General features: G+C 37.3%; 1 protein-coding gene across 1 annotated transcript in view; it reads right to left on the bottom strand.

The window, feature by feature from the left end:
• Window positions 1–15,674, bottom strand: part of itgav (integrin, alpha V) — a 50,282-nt gene extending 34,608 nt beyond the window's left edge. Inside the window, exons 1-4 of the mRNA XM_049484987.1 lie at window positions 15,245–15,674; window positions 12,224–12,357; window positions 3,181–3,269; window positions 592–706 (exon numbers count right to left, since the gene is read on the bottom strand). Of these exons, the coding sequence (XP_049340944.1) occupies window positions 592–706; window positions 3,181–3,269; window positions 12,224–12,357; window positions 15,245–15,405 (499 nt within the window). The 5' untranslated portion in view covers window positions 15,406–15,674. The remainder of the gene's footprint in view (window positions 1–591; window positions 707–3,180; window positions 3,270–12,223; window positions 12,358–15,244) is intronic.
• Between the last annotated feature and the right edge of the window lie 5,637 nt (window positions 15,675–21,311).

A 21,311-nucleotide genomic window follows, 5' to 3' on the forward strand; every position in this document is an offset into this window, starting at 1 on the left:
CAGCAGCATTAGCATTAGCCGCTAGCGCTAGACTGAGGAACCCTGAGTGTTCCGATAAGCCTGGGCGATATCAGCTAGCAGTTCGTCACGCATAGCTTGTTTTAACACAGTAAACACACTACAGACTACAGTCCAATATTCTCACCTCTGAATGACAAAAGACTTAACAGTGCTGTTAGCGGCTAACGCTAATGCTGCTGCACCCAGCCTTAGTGCTGGAGAGACTTCACTGAAACTCCTGCTGCTCCTTAATACCTGACTGGTAGAATTTATACATATGGCGCACTGTAAAAGGGTTTTAATTGCGCCTTATAGTCAGAAAAATATGGTATATAAGCTGTAGTGACCTCTTTAATCATCCAGGTGAGAAAGTGTGACATCACCGCTCACGTCACCTGAACAGGTACTGTGACTTGTGATAATGTTTAATATATTTAGAATTAAACAATCTCTTCACTAAGCTAAAATATAATAATATTTAAACTTCTAACACTAAACCCCGCCCCATTTCCTCATTTCCTCATTTCCTTCCTGCAGCAATGACCCGGTAGCCCCGCCCCCTCCCCCTGATGTATGTGCGTGGGTGGTTACCTGAGCGGCAGGGTGAATACTCCACCACTGTGGATCCTTTCTTCAGGTAGCAGGTCCCGACAGGCTCGCGTTCCTTAAAACTGTACGTGCTCCACTGATACAGCGGCGCACACGCCTGCACAAGACCAGCACGCACACACACACACACACACACACTATAATTACACACCATCACTCACCTGACACACTGCATTTTTCACACTGATTTACTGAACCAGAGAGTAGTTTGGACTAAAGCTGAGCGATTTACATTAAGTTTTTGGCAAAAATGTATATATTTAACTTAAGATAAATGAAGACAATATAAATATTGTTTATATTGATGTGTTTATATATATATATACCGTATTTTTCAGACTATAAGGCGCACCGTATTATAAGACGCACTATCAAAGAACGCCTATTTTCTGCTATTTTTCCATACATAGGGCGCATCGCATTATAAGGCGCGTTAAGTGACACTAGAAAGGGTGCCTATATCAAAGTGAACAGGGGTGGCGCCATGTTTCCCTTCCCCCACCGGGGGTGGTCGCTTGCCGGTGGAGCGTCTCAATATACAAATCTAACGTTAGCTCTTTCAAAGTCAAACGAGTGCTGGATATTAATCTACACAGATTCCTCTCCTGAAAACTGTTTATTTGGGTGAGTAACGTGCTTCAGTTTATTTACAGTAAGCTTAGATTTCCAGATGTCCACTAAGGCTTGCTGCACCAGCGTTAGCATAGCTATCCGCTAGCACGCTAGCTAGTCACCTAAACTAGTAAAGTTAACCCAAACTTAAACGACAGCGTTACACTGAGTAATCCTGCGTGTTCTGGTAAGACAGTGAGATATTAGCTAGCGATTCGTCCCCCGTAGCTTGTTTTAACACGGTAAACAAGCAGATTACAGGCTGATAAAACTCACCTCTGAGAGAGTTAGCGCTTAGCATCTAGCTAATGCTAGCCAGGCAAAGCAGCACAGACTTACAGGCCGATAACTCACCTCTGAACGGTGAACGCTTAGCGATTAGCATCTAACTCTAATAATACTGCTCCAGCAGTATTAAAAGTGCTAAATTTAGATAATACTGATCTCTGAACAGTGAATAAGCTAGCTAGCTAAGCGGTTAGCATCTAGCTAATGCTATTGCTGCTCAGCCTCGGAGCTGCACGGCTCTGGACTCTGTATAGCACTGAAACTCTCTATAACGCTGCACGGAGTGTGTGTTTACTGCTCCTTACAACCTGACGAGTAAAATCCATACAAAAGGCGCACCGTATTATAAGACGCACTGTCAATTTTTGTGAAAATTAAAAGTTTTTAAGTGCGCCTTATAGTCCGAAAAATACGGTATGTGCTGCATTCCAATTAGCTCCAAAAGGTCTTCTTTTCCTTATCTTTACATATTTATGAGAATTAGACCTGACATCGCTTTATTCTAGATTTAAAGAAAATTAAATAGTAAAACTGAAACTTAAAATTCACTTTTTATTTGCTTATTTACGTTTTCTCAAGCACTTTAGATTAAACAATTGCCCAAAACACACTATTTTATTTTGTGTACCTTGTTTTTATGCTTCTTGACGTGAAAATATATATAACATAATTATTTTTATTATTGTAATTTGAATTCTGCCTTTTAGTTGTTAAGGATATAAAATTATGCTAGAACTACTAGCCTACGGTTATACTGTAATAAACAGGATTTGAAACCAATAGATGAAAGTGGTTGTTTAAAATATGAAACATGTAGCTTTTTCTCTGAAGTTTCTTTTTGTTATTATCTTATGGGATAAAAACAATTAGGATATATACATACGTATATATATATATATACGTATGTATATATGTGTTATTTCTTATATATATATATATATATATAAGAAAAAAATAGGGATATTTATTTTTGCTCCATATTGCCCAGCCCTAGTTTGGACACACTGCACTAAATATATATGTTTTAAGATAAATGCCTAAAGCTAAATACTTCAAATTAATTCTAAAAGCAATGAGTACATGCAAACATATTTACAATTACTTTGTTTTTTGTTTTTTTTTTTTGCTTTATTTTACACAGCATAATCGCCTTCATAAGAAATTGAATTATTAGTATAAGAGTGTGGCTGTTTCAGATCATATCTTAAAAAAAATCAATTGACACAATCAAAAAATATCAATTATGGTGATAACAGATAAAAACCCACATTTGTGTCACTATTTACTGTTTGTTTAAATATTTATTTAGGCACTAAATATGCTGCACTTAAAAAAGTGGTAAGTTGGTAAGTTACTATTTATGAAATACTGTAGATCATATTAAAAAAAGTTATATATATATATATATTTAATATTTTGTTGCAGTAGTATATTCTTGCAGTCATTTTTTTTTTAAATGTATGTTTTCATATTGCCCACCCCTAATTATGAATAATTTCTTTTTATAAGCATTTATAAGCAATTTATATTAAAAAAATGCACTGTATGTATATAATGTGCTATACCATTCCAATGATATACACAACTAAATAATAATAATAATGGATAAACTGATACGATGATCAAATATGAAGCTACTGTGCTGTTAAACATGAGGCAGTGTGGGTTTACCAGAATGTGTTCTCCATCAGAGCGAACTGTAGCTCCAAACCACTGATTGGATTTAAACTCCATCTGGACGCCATTCTCCTGCCGATCATCTGAGACAGAGACAGAGAAATAAATAAAATACTCATTTTAATATTATTACTTATTAATACTTCAATATCTTCATCACTGTTAATTGTTGAAGCCACAGAATTAAACACACTGTAATCTAACTTCATAATCTGACAAAATTCATCTTCTGACCTCACCCATATCCGCTCTGACCACACACCTGTAATCCACACCCAGTCACTGTCTGAGTGTAAAAGAGTTGTGAAAGCGTGTTCCTTAACACAGCAAAACCTCTTAACTCCATTTCCTGTATTGCCTCACATCCAGCCATCAAATCACCAGCAGCACCACCAGCAGGCGGTCGCGAGCCGAGGTGGGCGTGGCCATGAATGCTAATTCACGGGTTGACGTAGACACAGCGTTTTTCCTGATCGACTCGTTTTTCTATTTTTTTTTTTTACTAGTTACTGCAGACAATGGAGGTTAGTGCTGGGCGATATGGGAAAAATCATATATCACGGTATAGAATTTTTTATATCACCATAACGACATACATCATGATATATCACATTTAAATATGTTTTCAGTTATTCTTTGAAAAATAGGACAAAATAATGTCATTGCTTACTTTTTTTCCAACTTTATTTCAAAGTGACATTAAACCAAACTTTCACAAATCAGAATTACTACCTTTTAGTGCAGCAATATATATATATATATATATATGTATCAAATGAAAACAGATTTTATACAGGTATTTAAATTGAGTTATCAAAATAAACTTAATTAACATTTTTTAAAGTGACCGTCAAATAACGTAAAGCAGCGCCACGTCGCAAAACCACATTATGAAGCTTTTTTTTTGCAAAGATTACTTTATTATCACTTATATAAACCGAGTTTATGCAAAGTGACCACACCAATACATTTAATCGTAGCCTACTTTATATATCTGCATGAATAATTGATGAAATTACTGCAGAAACGATAGGGACAATAGATGCACGATAAACACTTTTCTATCATCCCCACAATATTTATCATCATATCGCACAGCACTAATGGAGATTGAGGAAGAGTTTAATCTATAGTATTTCACAAAGAACAAGAACAAGTGGATTTTAGCGGAAGGAGATCTTTAAAGCTAAAACACTGAATTAAATAGAAATCAAAGAAGTCAGTGTGATTCCCGCTCAAGGCTGGTCTACATATTTCTGCCAGATTTGGTCATCAGTGCTCAGAGATGGGGATGTTTGGTGTATTTAAGGGGGAAAAAAAGAAAGAGGTACTCCTGTTGTTTTGGGCTGAATAAAGACAACTTTCTGTTACATCACTGTTCAACTCAGAGACAATCAAACATCCCATAAAACACCCCAGCTGTTTCTAACAGCAGCCAACGGAACTGGATGAAGCATCGGATCCAAACCGACACTGAAATAATCATAAAAACTCCCTGAGGGACAATAACAGAGAACTGAAGGAGCCGAACTTCAAACAGAGCCAAATATTCACTGCAGATCAAAACAGAAGACAATAAAAAAGAAAAAAAGCCCTAATCTAAAAAGTAAAAAAAAAGATAATAAGGACATTTCATGTGTGTTACACTGCATTCTCCTATTTATAGGTTTATGTTTGAGTAAAATAAACATTGTTGTTTTATTCTATAAACTACAGACAACATTTTTCCCAAATTACAAATAAAAATATTCTCATTTAGAGCATTTATTTACAGAAAATGAAAAATGGCTGAAAAAAAAAAGATGCAGAGCTTTCAGACCTTTAATAATGCAAAGAAAACAAGTTCATATTCATAAAGTTTTAAGAGTTCAGAAATCAATATTTGGTGGAATAACCCTGGTTTTTAATCACAGTTTACTTTATATGCATCTTGGCATCATGTTCTCCTCCACCAGTCTTACACACTGCTTTTGGATAACTTTATGCTGCTTTACTAATTCAAGCAGTTCAGTTTGGTGGTTTGATGGCTTGTGATCATCCATCTTCCTCTGGATTATATTCCAGAGGTTTTCAATTTGGTAAAAACAAAGAAACTGAGCTGCACTGCAGATCTTTGTTTTTGGCTGTTAGAACTCGGTTTTATTAATGATCTAAGAGGTTAAGGCTGATCTTGGCTTTGGCACTTCTGTTTCTCTGTGGTTTTACTCTGGTTTTTCATGCCGTTGAAGATTCAGCTTCTCTTCCAGTCTGAAGTGAAGGTGCTGAGTCAACACAGATTGACAAACAACAGAGCCAAGAGCCGAGTCAGCTCAATCACTTTAGCCCTGAGAAACAGTTTCTTTCCCTTCTTATACTTAGAAGAGGTCTATGTAACATGTTCTTTACACAAAACCACTATCACATAAAGATAAAGAGATCTCACCAGCTCTATTCTTCTCTACTCTATCCAGTTTCAGTCCCTTTCAGAATGAGCCGTTTAAGGGCTCCGTCACTTTAACGCAAATAAGCTGTTGTTGGCCACTCCCCATGTTTACGCTGAGCGTTTACCCATCACACGTTAGTGTTAGCTTGTGCTAAAGGCAATACACAAACAAACTACTTTATGCTAAACTGTAAACTAGAAGCTCAAAACACATTATATGATGACTTGCCACGGACAGTAGGTACAGATCCCTCCCTCAGACGAAGTCTACTGGCTAATCCTGCCGTGTACTGTCTGAGGTTCTCAAGCAGCAGAACTAAATGACCTAAATGTTTTTTCTTCAACTGATCTAGTGGGAGGGGCTCTGATGGGTGAAGCCAGGGTGGTTCTTTGCAGGTTTTATAATTGTAATGTCAGAAAACCAAATATCTCCATTTTTGTCTCTCATAAGATATTATAATACAGTACAAAATGATCTAGTCTGCCAGACCTAAACCACACCACACTATTATTACTGTCCCTTCATGTTAAATGTTTCATTTTTAAGTGATTGACACCACTAATATAATTTAATTTTGACAATCTAATTCTGATATTTCTTAGAAAGAACTCTTAAAACTGAGATGCATCCTGTAATATGCTTCGGGGAAAAAAACAAAAACATCCGTAGTTTAAGCAGTTAAAATAACGCTGTTGTTTTTGTGCTTTCTTCTTCATAAAGTGCCACAATCTTCATGCTCATTGTTTGTTTGTTCCAAAAAAATCCAAAAGTATGGTGCCCTCTCACGATAACAGTATGAGAATAAGATTATCTCATGTCGCTAGTTTAAAAAAATATGTTTTAATTATTGCTTTTTGTATTTTTTGGTTGCAATTTAGAAAAAGCTATTGAAAAAAGTACCATTTGGGTACCGAATTCAAGGTATCATACCGGTCCTGTCCCATGACTAATGACATATATAGCATATATTGTACATTTATTCCTATGGAACGTTCCTAGGCTCAACATAAAGACAGTGTAAAGGAAAAGCATGATGAATTCTCGCTCCATTTAGAGAGGAACGTGGCGTCATCCAGTCCAGACATGCCAAGAAGTAACTGCTCACCAAACAGAGAGAAAGTCATGCCTGAAATAACACCATAAAAGGCAACACACACACACACACACCTCCACAGCCTAGGCCTCGTACACACACACACATACACACACACAAATTGTACATACATTTCTAATGAGGGAACTCTGCTGCTTTAATGTTCTCCCATTACTGATCCAGCCAATAATGCACTCTAACTCCACAGAAAAGCCCTGAATAATATAAAGCCCCCCAGCCTGGAGCTATAAAGCAGTAGAACTGTGTTCTCTAGAGTAATGAGTTCAATAAATGTTGGGATGAGTTGTGGATCAATACAATCAAATCCTCCTACATGAAGCATCCCAATATTATACCTCAGGTGACCTCTAATACAGAAATTTGCAGACTCAAAAGTTTTTTAATACTGCAGGTTCAGGTAACACAAATCCCATTTTCTCATTGATCTATATTCAGCATTGGTCTAAACTTTTCACACGCCTAAACTGAAACTAATGCACTACAGAGCTAAGGAGCAGCGCTTCACCAGAAGTTTCGGTTTCATCTTCTCCAGCATCACAGGAGCCATCGAGAAGTTCCAGTATCTGCAGCTGAGCACATCACCGAGAATGAGTTCCAGACCACTGGATAATAGGAACCATAAATTGGCCACGCCCATTTCTTTAAATAGCCTATAGGAAAGTGGCTAATGTCATTCAAACTATGAAGAAAAACATATGGAATTATTTAATAAATCTAAAAAAAGTGTTTAACAAACCAGAATATGTTTTATATTTTACATTCTTTAAAGAACGCTGGATTTTCTCAGTCAGTTTTATAAGGTAGAGTCACCTGGAATTCAGGCTTTCAGTTAACAGCTGTGCTGAACTCATCAAGAGTTAATTACTTGAATTTCTTGTCTCTTAATAAAGTGTTTGAGAGCATCAGTTAAAGTAAAGTAGTGAAGAGGTAGAGTTACAGTGATACAGTGAATAGTGAATATTTGAGTAATGTTCGAATCCAGATTATGAGAAGAAATAAATAAATACTTCATCTAAATAAAGATGAAAAAAAAACACAAAATAAAATAAGAGACAATTCAATCTGAAAAAAAGAGAATTTCAAGAACTTCAAGAAAGCATCTTCACGTGCAGTCACCACAGGGATGTTTAAACATGATAATGTTGAAACTGGCACTCATCAGGACCGCCCCAGGAAAGGAAGAGCAAGAGTTACCAAGCATTGAATGAGAAGGTGTGTCCAAAGCTTTGACTGGTTCCGTTTGACCAAATAAGATCAGAGCTTAAATACAAACAGCAGTTTTCATTATAAGCGCTGTATCTCGCGCAGTAATCAGCAGTTTACCGCTCATGATTACATGTTTGCTGTCTCTGACTCCAGTTCTGATTGTGGTTTGGTTCTGAACGTGAACATGGTGTTTATATTCATTACACGTTTATAAAGTCCATAACCCAATCTGACTGCTGCTGCTGCTGACATTCTTAACTGATTACTCTCTCTGTTTAAGAGCTGAACTGCAGAGCCGACGCCCCCGGGCCTGTACCCTGACCTCACCAGCGCTGGAACCGAGCGAGAGAAGCAAATAAAGCTCTCGGGATTAGTCACAGCTTGTTTCTCTGTGCTGATTAGCCTGTGGTCCAAAACATCTCAAACAAAGCGTGCGAGCTCAGTCAGCAATCAGCAGCACGAACTACACACAACCACAACCTGAACCGAGCAGAACCACTGCTTTAAACACAGGACTACTGGATCACAGGATTTTCTTCCTACAACTCCCATAATTCACCTGGCCTTACCATAAGCATGCTGGCTAGAGTATAAATAATCACATAAGGAATCATGTAGTAACTTAAAAGTGTTAAACAAACTAAAATACTCTGATAACTTGCAGTTTCTGAGGCTGGTAACTCTGATGAAACTCTCGCTCTTCTTTTCATGGAGCGATCCTGATAAGTGCCAGTTTCATCAAAACATTTTTGATGGTCTATGCGATTTCACTTGAGGATACTTTCAAAATTCTTTAAATGTTTCAGATTGACTTAAGGTATTTGTTTCTTTACTTAGTTGAGTAGTTTTTCCTTCTCATAATCTGGATTAGAGCATTACTCAAATATTCACTATTCACTGTATACCTGTAACTCTACCTCTTCACTACTTTACTTTAACTGATGCTCTCAAACACTTTATTAAGAGACAAGAAATTCAAGTAATTAACTCTTGATTTAGCGTGAATTCGAGTGAATTACGCTTGTTTTATGACCTTTGGGAGTAATATTCCATTTTTGTTGTCTGCTGTTCTCTTACGTGTTTATTTTTGTAGTGTACAGTCCCGCAACTGACCAACTAAGCTCTCTATAACAGAGCAAGAAGACACCTGACCTGGAGAGACATCTAGAGCTCCTCCCCTTTCATGACCTGGAAAAATTTCCTGCTCAGACCAGCTCCTGCACATCCACTGCACACTCAGTTTGCATCTTTAGTTTTGTTGCAGTTTATTTTATATATCTTTGGGGGAATGTAGGGGGTAAGTGTCATTTTGTATTAATAAAAAAATAAATCACATAGGTTATTAAAAAAATGGCAACAAATAAAAATTCCAACTATTTGTTTTTATCAGTTTGGCTATAAAAGAAATATTAAATAACTTTAAAAAATCCTGACTAGCCCATGCCTTCAGTGAACACACACACACACACACACACATACACACACACACACTAGTGAACACCCTCCAACAGTTTGTGTAATATGTATCCTCACTCTGACCTTGGATGGTATCATACAGCCCAGCTGCCCCCTGTTCTTCCCCTGCAGTGGGAAATTCCCCACAATATATGCCCTACACACACACACACACACAGCTGGTTAAACACCACATCTCCACTTTACTGTCATTACACACCACCCGTAGCCCTGCCCTGACCAGTACAGGCAGGATGTGAGGGACACACACCCCTGTGCGATAACTACAGATCTGTCCTGAATGTGCTGTTGGTGTCCATTAAAGATGAGAATTTATACCCATACCCATCTACACCATAACAATCCACACCTACATAAACCAATCCAAATACACAGCTATCAAAATCAATCAATATCATCCATACCCATACCTACTCAGACTCATCTATACCAATACCAATCCACCCCCATCTATACCCATCACTACCCATCTATACCAATACCAATCCACTCCCATCTATACCCATCAGTACCCATCTATACCAATCCACCCCATCTATACCAATACAAATCCACTCCCATCTATACCAATCAGTACCCATTCATACCCATACCCATCTATACCAATACCAATCCACATCCATCTATACCCATCAGTACCCATCTATACCAATACCAATCCTTACCCATCTATACCAATCCAAAACAATCCACACCTGTATAAACCCATCCAAACACATAGCTATCTACACCAATATCATCTATACTAATTCACACCCATCTATATTAATCAATACCCATATCAAATCATACACACTGGTATGGACCAATCCATGCCCATCCATACCAAACCATGCTCATCAATAATCATACCTAATCAACACACATCTATTTCAATATCCATCCCAATTACAATTATTCATATCAAACTCAATGTTGATGCTCATCCAGGCCGACCTAGTCTTTCCGAGTCCACAGCTGAATCTACAAAAAACAGTGCAGTTAAGCTGCTGCTTAGTGGAATGCTGAACATCGAGTAAATACAATGTTACAGACATCCGAGAACTAACACCCTCACCACACACACTCACTCACACACTCACACACTCACACACTCACACACTCACACACTCACACACTCACACACTCACACACTCACACACTCACACACACCAGTATTATCAGATCTTGTTTTCAAACAGACAAAAAATGGGCTGATTAATATAAAAACACTGAAAATAAAAAAAAACAAGAGCGATATCTGTATTCACCGTATTACTGATAACACAGTCTCACTCCCCACACATTCCTGAGAGAGAGAGAGAGAGATACAGAGAGAGGGAGAGAGAGAGAGCGCGATACACAGAGAGAGAGAGAGAGAGAGAGAGAGATACAGAGAGAGGGAGAGAGAGAGAGCGCGATACACAGAGAGAGAGAGAGAGAGAGAGAGAGAGATACAGAGAGAGGGAGAGAGAGAGAGCGCGATACACAGAGAGAGAGAGAGAGAGAGAGATACAGAGAAAGGGGGAGATAGAGATACAGAGAGAGAGAGATACAGAGAGAGAGAGAGAGAGAGAGAGAGAGAGAGAGAGAGAGAGAGAGATTGCAGAGCTGCATAGAGCTGAACTAGGTCTCTCTCACTCCCTGAATACCAATGAGATCTTCATTAAAGGGCTTTGGGTTCACATTCACACAACAACAAAAACAATTAGAGTCTGCTGATTGGCTGAGCCAGGCTGGTGAAGGTTTGTAATGGGGCTTTGTTCTTTCAGGATCTCAAAAAAAAAAAAAAACACCCACCCAAAATACTGTCAATCGGCTAAGACTAAAGTTTTACCCCAAATTTCTCTTCACAGTTTTGTTTTTCTAATTTTCACTTTCTCCAAATGTCTTGCTTGAAAATGCTGCTCAATCCTCTATAGATAATAAAGTTGAATAAAATACTTCTATAGAAGTTGAAGAAGAATCAACTCAAGATTTTTACTCTTTAAGTAAAAGTGTTTTTAAAAAAAGTACTGGATTCAAAACTACTTAAAGTAAAAAAGTAAACGTAATGTAAGGAGAAAAAAATAAAGCCATTAAGAATAAAAGCTTAAGCCACGCCCACAGAGTCCTATAGTGCAATCCCCCCCCCCCCCCCACCCTCCCCAAAACACATTTTTCTAAAAGCTATAATGACTATGTTAGTGTGCAGGTGTGATGGATCACATTATAAACCAATAGGGAGTCGGAATGCTATATGTTTATACTTTTCTACATCAAATCACAATCAGATTCACTCTATCTGGATGGAGAGATTTATCTGGATAGGGGTTTTACTGAATGATGAGAAGCCGGAATGAAAACCAGCTGAAATGAAACAGGAGAAACAAGGCTGTTTTTATTAAAATGTAAGTTCAGATAATTGTGTGAAAATGTAAAATAATTACTCCAGTGAAGTACAGATAATCAGATAATTAGTAAGGAAACAAAGTATTTGAGCTAATGATTTGGCAGTTTTGGCACTTATTTTTATGGACTGTGTGTATTTTTACATTGTAAATCTTATTAAAAAGCATTAATTTCAGTATAATCAGTGTAGAATTTGTTCTCCTGCTGTAAGTCGGAGTTCTGGGATGAGTCTGGACTCGACTACAAACTCAGCCTCCAGTAAACTGCTCTAAACCACACAGTCTAAATATCTGGGCCAGAGCTGATCCACAACCCCATAAATCACTACAGCCCCCCAGGCCATCCCAGCACTGCACCAACACACACACTTTCTGCAATAACACTACACTAACACACACACATACACTGCCAGTGTGTAAGGACACATAAAACTGTGGGTTCTGCTCACCAGTGTTATCAAACAGGAGCTGTTTGCAATCCCCAACCTGCCCCCACGGACAGCTGTAGACCACCCCTCTCTCCGTCACTGAGGAAGAGGAGGATGAGGAGTTGGCTTTCGGAGCGCCGATCAGAACATTTGACCTGAAAAAATACAAATAAATACATGAATAAATAAAAAAATAAAGGAATAATAATGTCCACATATCGATTAGTATAGAGCAATTACAATGGTATCAAATAAAATAAGATTTAATGTAATGTACATATAATTACACAAAAATAAAGATATAGACAAAAAAATGACAATACATTAGAGTTAAAAATAACTTAATATTAAAAAATATTAAAGTAATACTCTATAAAACTCAAATAACGAAAAGGAATTGTACTATAGTAAACGTATGGGTAACTAAATTAAAAGAGCAGTAACTGTACTATATTGAAAGTATAGGTACTGTATCACAATGTAAATCAATTAAAAGAGCAGACATTGTACTATAATGAGAGCATTAGTACTTTATCACAGTCTAACTCAATTAAAATAGCAGTAAATCTACTATATTGAAAGTATAGGTAATGTACTACAATATAACTACATTAAAATAGAATAAACTGCACTACAGTGACAGTATTAGTACTGTATCACAATGTAACTCAATTAAAAGAGCAGTAACTGTACTATATTGAAAATATGGGTACTGTACCACAGTCTAACTCAATTAAAAGAACACTAACTGTACTATATTGAAAGTGTAGATACTGTATCACAGTCTAACTCAATAAAACAAAACAAAAAATAAACTGTACTAAATTGAAAATACAGGTACTGTATCTCAATGTAACTCAATTAATATAGCAGTAACTGCACTAAAGTGGTAATATGGGTACTGTTTTACAGTCTAATTCAATAAAACAAGCAGCAACTGTACTATAATAAGAGTATTAGTACTGTATCACAATGCAACTCAATTAAAAGAGCAGTAACTATGCTATACTAAAATATAGCTCATGTATCACAGTCTAACTCAATTAAAAGAGCAGTAATTCTACTACAGTGACAGTATTAGTTCTCTATCACAATGTACAGCAATTAACACATAAGATTAAAAGTTCTAATCCTGTAAGAGTCAGGACATGTTTTGCTTTTTTAGTGGTATAAAATGTGGTGGGTGATGGGCGGAGTCTTAAAACATCAGCATAGCTGTGGGCAGTTTCATTCTGCACTGAAATAAATTCAGTCTGATGCTTTCACAACAACTCTTCTGCACTGGGCTTCCTTTAAAAGTATGATTAAATACTCCATTACTGATTTATTTTACATAATCATAGTGGGTTTGGATTGAATGTGTTGTGTTGTATCTCCTGAGTAATACTAGGGGGTAAAATGTGTTTAAAATGACTCCACTGTGGGTCAACAAGTTTCTTAATACTTGTCAATTGGTACAGTCTGGACCATTTAAGGTGGACCGAAAAGTTTCAAAAGCAACAGAGTTAAAACATTTCAAAAGAAAGCTGTAGATCATATGGTTCTAAAAGTTGGTGTAAATGCCCAGTCCACCTTAAATGGTGAACTAGCTGCACTCTAGCGCCAAAGACTTTCACTTTGGGTCTACAAGTTCCTTATATTTGGTAATTGGTACTTTCTGTATCATTTAAGATGGACCAGATAGTTCCAACAACAACCAAACCACATCTGTAGATCATACTGTTCTAAAAGTTGGTGGAACTGCCCAGTCCACCTTAAATGGGGAAGAAGTTGCACTTTATATGCCTGAGGCTCAACTAGAAACTCCACTGTGTCTAACTACAAGTTCCTTAATACTTGGTACTCTTTGGTACTCTTTGGTACACTCTGTATCATTTAAGGTGGACCAGATAGATCCAACAAGCAAACCACTAAGCTTTTTAGACACTTCTTCATAAGTAAGCTGTAGATCATGCTGTTCTAAATGTCAGTGGAAATGCCCAGTTCACCTTAAACTGTGTAGAATTAGCACTCAATGCTGAGCTAGAAACTTCATTGTGGATCTACAAATTTCTTTATACTTGGTAATTGGTACTATCTGGACCATTTAAGATGGACTGGAGAGTTCCAACAACGAAACTCTGCTTTTACACACTTCTTTACTAGAAAGCTGTAGATCATGTGGTTCTAAAAGTCAGTGGAAATGCCCAGTCCACCTTAAACTGTGCAGAAGTTGCACTCTAGAGCCTGAGGCTTAACTAAAAACTCTAATTTGGGTCCACAAGTTTCTTTATACTTGGTAATTGGTACTCTCTGGACCATTTAAGGTGGACCGGAGAGTTCCAACAACAACCAAACCCTCAAGCTTTCTGACACTTTTTTTACAAAAAAAACGTTGTTTTAAAAGTTTGTGGAAATGCCCAGTCCTCCTTAAACTGTGCAGAATTAGCACTCTAGAGCCTGAGGCTTAACTAAAAAACCCACTTTGGGTCTGACCATAAGTTCCTTTATACCTGATACTTAGTACTCTATGGACCATTTAAGGTGGACCGGTGAGTTCCAACAACAGCCAAAGTCTGCTATTACACAATTCTTCACTAGAAAGCTGTAGATCAAGTTGGTGGAAATGCCTAGTCCACCTTAAACTGTGCAGAAGTTGCACTGTAGCTCCACTTTAGATCTGACTATAAGTTTCTTTATACCTGGTACTTGGTACTCTCTGGACCATTTAAGGTGGATCGGAGAGTTCCAACAACAGCCAAAGTCTGCTTTTACACATTTCTTCACTAGAAAGCTGTAGATCAAGTTGATGTAAATGCCCATTCCACCTTAAGTGGTGCAGAAGTTGCACTGTAGCGCCTGAGGCTCAACTACAAGTTCCTTTAGACTTGGAACTTTCTGCATCATTTAAGGTGGACTGGAGAGTTCCAACAACAACCAACTCTCTGACTGTAAGTTTCTTTGTACTTGGTACTTGGTACTCTTTGGACCATTTAAGCATTTAAGGTGGACCGCAGAGTTACAACAACAATCAGAACCCCAACATTTTTTAAACACACTTACTGTTTATCAGAAGGCTTGAAGAAGAAATCCACAGAGAACCCAAAGTAGCTTCCCTGCGGTCCGGAGAACACGTACGGGTTCTCTATGTCCAGATTAAAGGAGGTTCCGGGCTGGAGATACAAGGTTAGTGTTAGGGAGATCCAGAAGAGATGGTACTCCATGGTTCTGCCGGGCTTTCAGCTTCAGAAGAGTCCAGAAGCTCTAATCAGTGCACACACACACTCTCATATACACTCACACACACTCACACAGCCGCATACACCCATAGACACTCATAGACAGTCTCGCGCGCTACATCAAAGACATCAAAGCGTCCCAGTGTAGCGTCTCGCCGGCGCGCGCTGCTCCAGTGTTATGGAGGAGTGTGTTATGGAGTGTGTGTTGAGGTGCGTGTTCTGGGCTCTGCTCCGCTGATGTTGATGTTAGCCGGGGGTGGAGACGATTAAACAGGATGTGACAATTTCTGTGACGTCACGGGGACTTCCTCCATCTCCACATAAGGACTGATCCAGTCTAGACTCAGAAGTTTTAGTAAAAAAAAAACTATTTATGATGTTTCTGTTGCTTCTTTTCACGTTTTTGGTGATTTTATTGTATATTTCTCCCCCTACTGTCAGGCTGTGTATATATACAGCTCTGGAGAAAAGAGGAAATAAAAGAGTATTTATTTGCAGAAAATGAGAAATAGCTGAAATAACAAAAAAAAATGCAGAGCTTTCAGACCTCAAATAATGCAAAGAAAACAAACAAGTTCATATTCATAAAGTTTTAAGAGTTCAGAAATAAATATTTGGTGGAATAATCCTGGTTTTTAATCACAGTTTTTTTTTTTTCATGAATTTTGGCATCATGTTCTCCTCCACCAGTCTTACACACTGCTTTTGGAGAACTTTATGCAACTCCTGCCACTTTAAATGCATCCATCTTCCTCTTGATTATATTTCAGAGGTTTTTTAATTTGTCAAAATTAAAGTAGTCTCTTATTTTTTTCCAGAGCTGTAGATGCATAAATATATACAGTACTGGATCTCAAAAAATGAAATATCATTGAAAAAAAAGTTACTTTATTTCAGTAATTCAGTTAAAAATGTGAAACTCATATATTATATAGATGTATTAAACACACATAGTGATCTATTTTAAGCGTTTATTTATTTTGTTGTTGATGATTATGGCTTACAGCAAATGAAAACCCAAAAATCCGTGTCTCAGAAAATTTGAATATTATGTAAGATCTTTCGGCAGTGTGGGCAGTGTGCCAAGTCCTGCTGGAAAATAAAATCCGCATCTCTATAAAGGTTGTCAGCAGAGGGAAGCATGAAGTGCTGTAAGATGACATTGATTTATGTTTATTTACAAATTTAAAAAAAATAATAATACAAATAATATTTGCTTTTTAAAAAATAAATAAAATAAACAATAATAACAATACTAATTTATCAACACAATAATTTTGTTTTCTTTATGTTATGTAATCTATATATACAATTTAAATAACATAATGAGAATGAGTTTTATATATACAATTTAAATAACATAATGATAATGAGTTTTTTTAATATATGGCAGTCTGCTACATGCAGTGCCATTAATTGATTTATTGAATCATCATCCCATAATGAGCATAGTTTTTAACAATTGCTGTTTATTATTAGTTTCAAAAATAATTATCACAATGATAATAAGGAACATACGCTCATCACTGAATGTTCTATACAACCCTGTATCAGTTTTGAAATTGACTCAAATTAAAATAAAATTTCACTAAAATATATTATATCTGATTAAAACTTTAAATCTCTCTTGAAAAAAAGTTGTATTATTTATTATATTTATAAGAACAGCAGCAACAACAATAATAATAACAGGGTGTGGTCAGTAACTCAGAGCTTTTAATGGCTGGACTTTAATGGTTTGAGCTCAGGCTCAGACAGTCTGACACACACACACACACACACACACACACACACACACACACTTTATTCAGACTTGGCCGAGTGTGAGTCATGCTTTAGGAGTGTGTGTGTATAATATTGTGTAAATAGTGAAGGTCTCTGGTGTTGTATGAACCATAAGGAGGAAACATGGAGTGTGTATATTGTGTTTGGCATGCATCCACACACATACACACACACACACACACACACACACACACACACACACACACACACACACACTCACACAGAATAATCCCAAACCCTGAAAAAGTTTCTCGGCTTTCCTTCAGACGGAAAAACAAGGAAGGCCTCGTTGGCACATTCCACACACAGCTCAGAGTACCATACACTACAGAGAGCCGGGTTCAGCAACACAGCTAAACACAGTACATTACAGTACAACACAGCACAGCACAGTACAGCACAGCAAAGCTAAACAAAACAGAGTACAGCACAGCTCAACACAGCTCAGCACAGCCCAACACAGCACAGCACAGTACAGCACAACACAGCACAGCAAAACACAGTACCGTACACTTCAGTACATCAGCACAACACAGCACAATACAGTATAGTACAGCACAGTACAACACAGTAGAGTGCAGTACAACACCGCACAACATAGAAAATCACAGCACAGCACAATACAGTACAGTACACTTTAGTACATTAGCACAACACAGCACAATACAGTAAAGTACAGCACAGTACAACACAGCAGAGCACAGGTGGAGGAAATGTACTGAACTCAAAAATACTGGATACCAGTGGGACAAAATACAGATATCACAAAATATCTGATACATTATCGATTTGTGGCGTCAAATATTAATATTTTTTTATTGAACCATAGTCGCTATAAACTGGGGGTGTGCCGAAATATTGAATGACATAATAACAGCAAAAAATTCATATAATTATTTACTGATATTCCTAAAACTAATGACCTTACTTAAAACTAGAAAAAATACTACCAAGTGGTATTAATCACTGTAATAAAGTGGCCAGTAAATGAAAGCCCAATGTTACAGTAGGTGTTTGCAAGTCTTTGTGATGCATCAAGAGCCGCGGCATCCAGGGTAATGTCAGCATACCACCAAGAAGGACCGACCACATCCAACAGGATTAACTGTGGACGCTGTCTGAAAGGGATGTTCGGGTGCTAACCCGGATTGTATCCAAAAAAATCACGCAGAATTCAATGTGCACCTCAACTCTCCTGTTTCCACCAGAACTGTCCGTCACCACAATAAATTATTGTGCTCTAAAACCAGGTGTTCCAGTTTCATTCTCCAACCCCTGTAGTGGCCAGTGGGTGAAAGCCCAATGCTACAGTAGGTGTTTCTGATAAGGTGGAAACACCAGGTATGGTGGGTGTTTCTGATAAAGTGAAAGTATTTGTTATTGTGGTATTGTCAGAGAGAGAAAGTGAAATCAGTTCAGTGATTTTTTCGGTTCTGTTCTTTTGGTACGCACTGTTATAAAGCCGCTGTGCTGCTGGGAGATAAAAGGGTCAGCGCTCAAAGTCCTTCTGTTGCTCTGGAGAACAATCAGGCTCTGTGTGATAGAGCTGACCGGCAGTGCATGTGGTCAGAGGGGCTTTCGGACACCATGTGACTCAGAGAGCCAGTGAATAATTATGTTTCCCTGATGAGTAAATTACACACAGAGTACAGTACAGATACTGTACTAAAATAACTGAAATCATCCCGTCCTGATCAGACCGAGCCTCAGTCACTCACAAGATAACACCTCATAATTTCTACAGGTTTTAGTTTCCACAGTCAGTGATGGTTTGGAGAGACATGTCTGTCATCTGCTGGTGTTGATCCACTGTGTTTTATTATCAAGTCTAAAGTCAGTGCAGTTTTGTTTTCCCACAAAATCGTACAGCACTTGCTCATGCTTTCCTCTGCTGATAACAACTTTAATAGAGATGAGGATTTCATTTTCCAGCAGGACTTGGCACACTGCCCACACTGACAAAAGTACCAATTGGTCTTATGTAAAACAGAGTTTATAAAGTGTTTAAATCAGTTTCTCTGATTTTGCTATTTATAGGTTTATGTTTGAGTAAAATGAACATTGTTGTTTTATTCTATAAACTACAGACAACATTTCTCCCAAATTCCAAATAAAAAATATTCTCATTTAGAGCATTTATTTACAGAAAATGAGAAATGGCTGAAATAACAAAAAAGATGCAGAGCTTTCAGACCTCAAATAATGCAAAGAAAACAAGTTCATATTTAAGATGCAGAGCTTCAAGAGTTTAGAAATCAATATTTGGTGGAATAACTCTGGTGGTTTTTAATCACAGTTTTTTTTTCATGCATCTTGACATCATGTTCTCCTCCACCAGTCTTACACACTGCTTTTGGATAACTTTATGCTGCTTTACTCCTGGTGCAAAAATTCAAGCAGTTCAGTTTGGTGGTTTGATGGCTTGTGATCATCCATCTTCCTCTTGATTATATTCCAGAGGTTTTCAATTTGGTAAAATCAAAGAAACTCAATTCTGAAGCAGTCTCTTATTTTTTTTTCTGTTTATTACTTTTCAATAATTTTCAAATGTTTAAATGCACCTATACTTTCTTCAGTACTGCATGTTAAGCAAGTTGTATTAAGTTGTGTTGGACCTCCAGAAAGTCAGTCGTGCTGAAACTGTTGCAGTGCAGTGTATTAGTTAATGGTCATGTTTTTGAGAGTCTGATCACGGAATCGCCACTAAATCAACACTGAGTTTGCAGGAAAAAACACATTCCACAGCATCGTAATGTGAGAAATTCCTCCTCTATCTCTGTTTCTGTCTGCTTATATTAGCTGAACTGGACCGATTTCAGAATCTCCATCAGCAGAGTGAGATACGAGCCTATCGTACAAATCCCAAAGCCTGAATAATGAGCAGATCCTCTGGTCAGGAACACATTCCTACGGGTAAAAAGGTGAAGAGGTCACTACAGACATGATCACTAAATAAACTCACTCAGAATACAAACCCTGGAAACACTGCGCTTATAAAGATCAGAGAAAAAAGACAGACTATCAAACTGAACACAGAATAAACTTCGGATTCACCATCAAATACCATTTAAAAGACTAAATCCTTCTATTTGTTTAATTTTAATAACTTGTGTCCTTTATATGAGTCAAGATTATGACCTAATAGTAGTCAAAGCGGAGAAACAGCATAACTTCGTAATAATCAAATTATATGCAGGGTTTTCTAAAACTACAGCATCTGTAAACCTTTATCTGTCTTAAAATCAGAATAAATCTTTGATTCTGGTCTTCCACTTCTCTATATGAGTGTACAGCCGACTGTTCACTACAGTATTTTTCATACTATAAGGCGCACCAGATTATAAGGAGCATTATGTGACTAGTAAGGAACAGGAGTGTGGCCATATTTTCCTTCCTGTAAACATGTAAAGCTAAGTAAACAAAACTGTAACATCTTTTAAAGTAAAATGAGCGCTGGATGTTAATCTACAAAGATTTCTCTCCTAAGAAAAGAGTAAAGCGCTTCTGTTTATTTATAGCAAGCTTAGATTTGCAGATTTCCACTAAGGCTAGCTGTGGTTAGCGGCTAATGCTACGCCACAGCGCTACACTAAGAAACCCTGAATGTTCTGGTAAGTCAGGGTGATATAAGCAAGCGGTCTGTCCGACGTAGCTTGTTTCAACACGGTAAACATGCAGCAGACTACAGTCCAATATTCTAACCAATGAATGATGAAAGAACTAGCCATTCACGTGATTAGGGGCTAATGCTAATGCTGCGCCAACAGTGCTAGCTGGGGTTAGATTCCTTTAAACAGAGATTTTTCAGAGGAACACTACAAACAGAGAGATAAAAGAATCACTTTTACTTTGCAACAACCTTAAAAAAAATCATAAGTAAATCATATCAGTAGCTAGCTATTCCATTCCACCTTAAATTGGTGAAACAAGACATCAGAGTCTGCAGCTTTTAAGGTGAACTGAAAAATTAATAAAAAATAAATAAATAAAAGCTATAATTTCAGCTTCCCATCACAGGTAAATTAAGGAATGTACAATAATAATTAATTGCCGCTCTACCTGCCCTCTTTCTGAACATATACGATGTTAACTAAAGTAGCTTAAGC

This window comes from Astyanax mexicanus, chromosome 11 (assembly GCF_023375975.1).
Source record: "Astyanax mexicanus isolate ESR-SI-001 chromosome 11, AstMex3_surface, whole genome shotgun sequence".
NCBI classification, from domain to species: Eukaryota; Metazoa; Chordata; class Actinopteri; order Characiformes; family Acestrorhamphidae; genus Astyanax; species Astyanax mexicanus.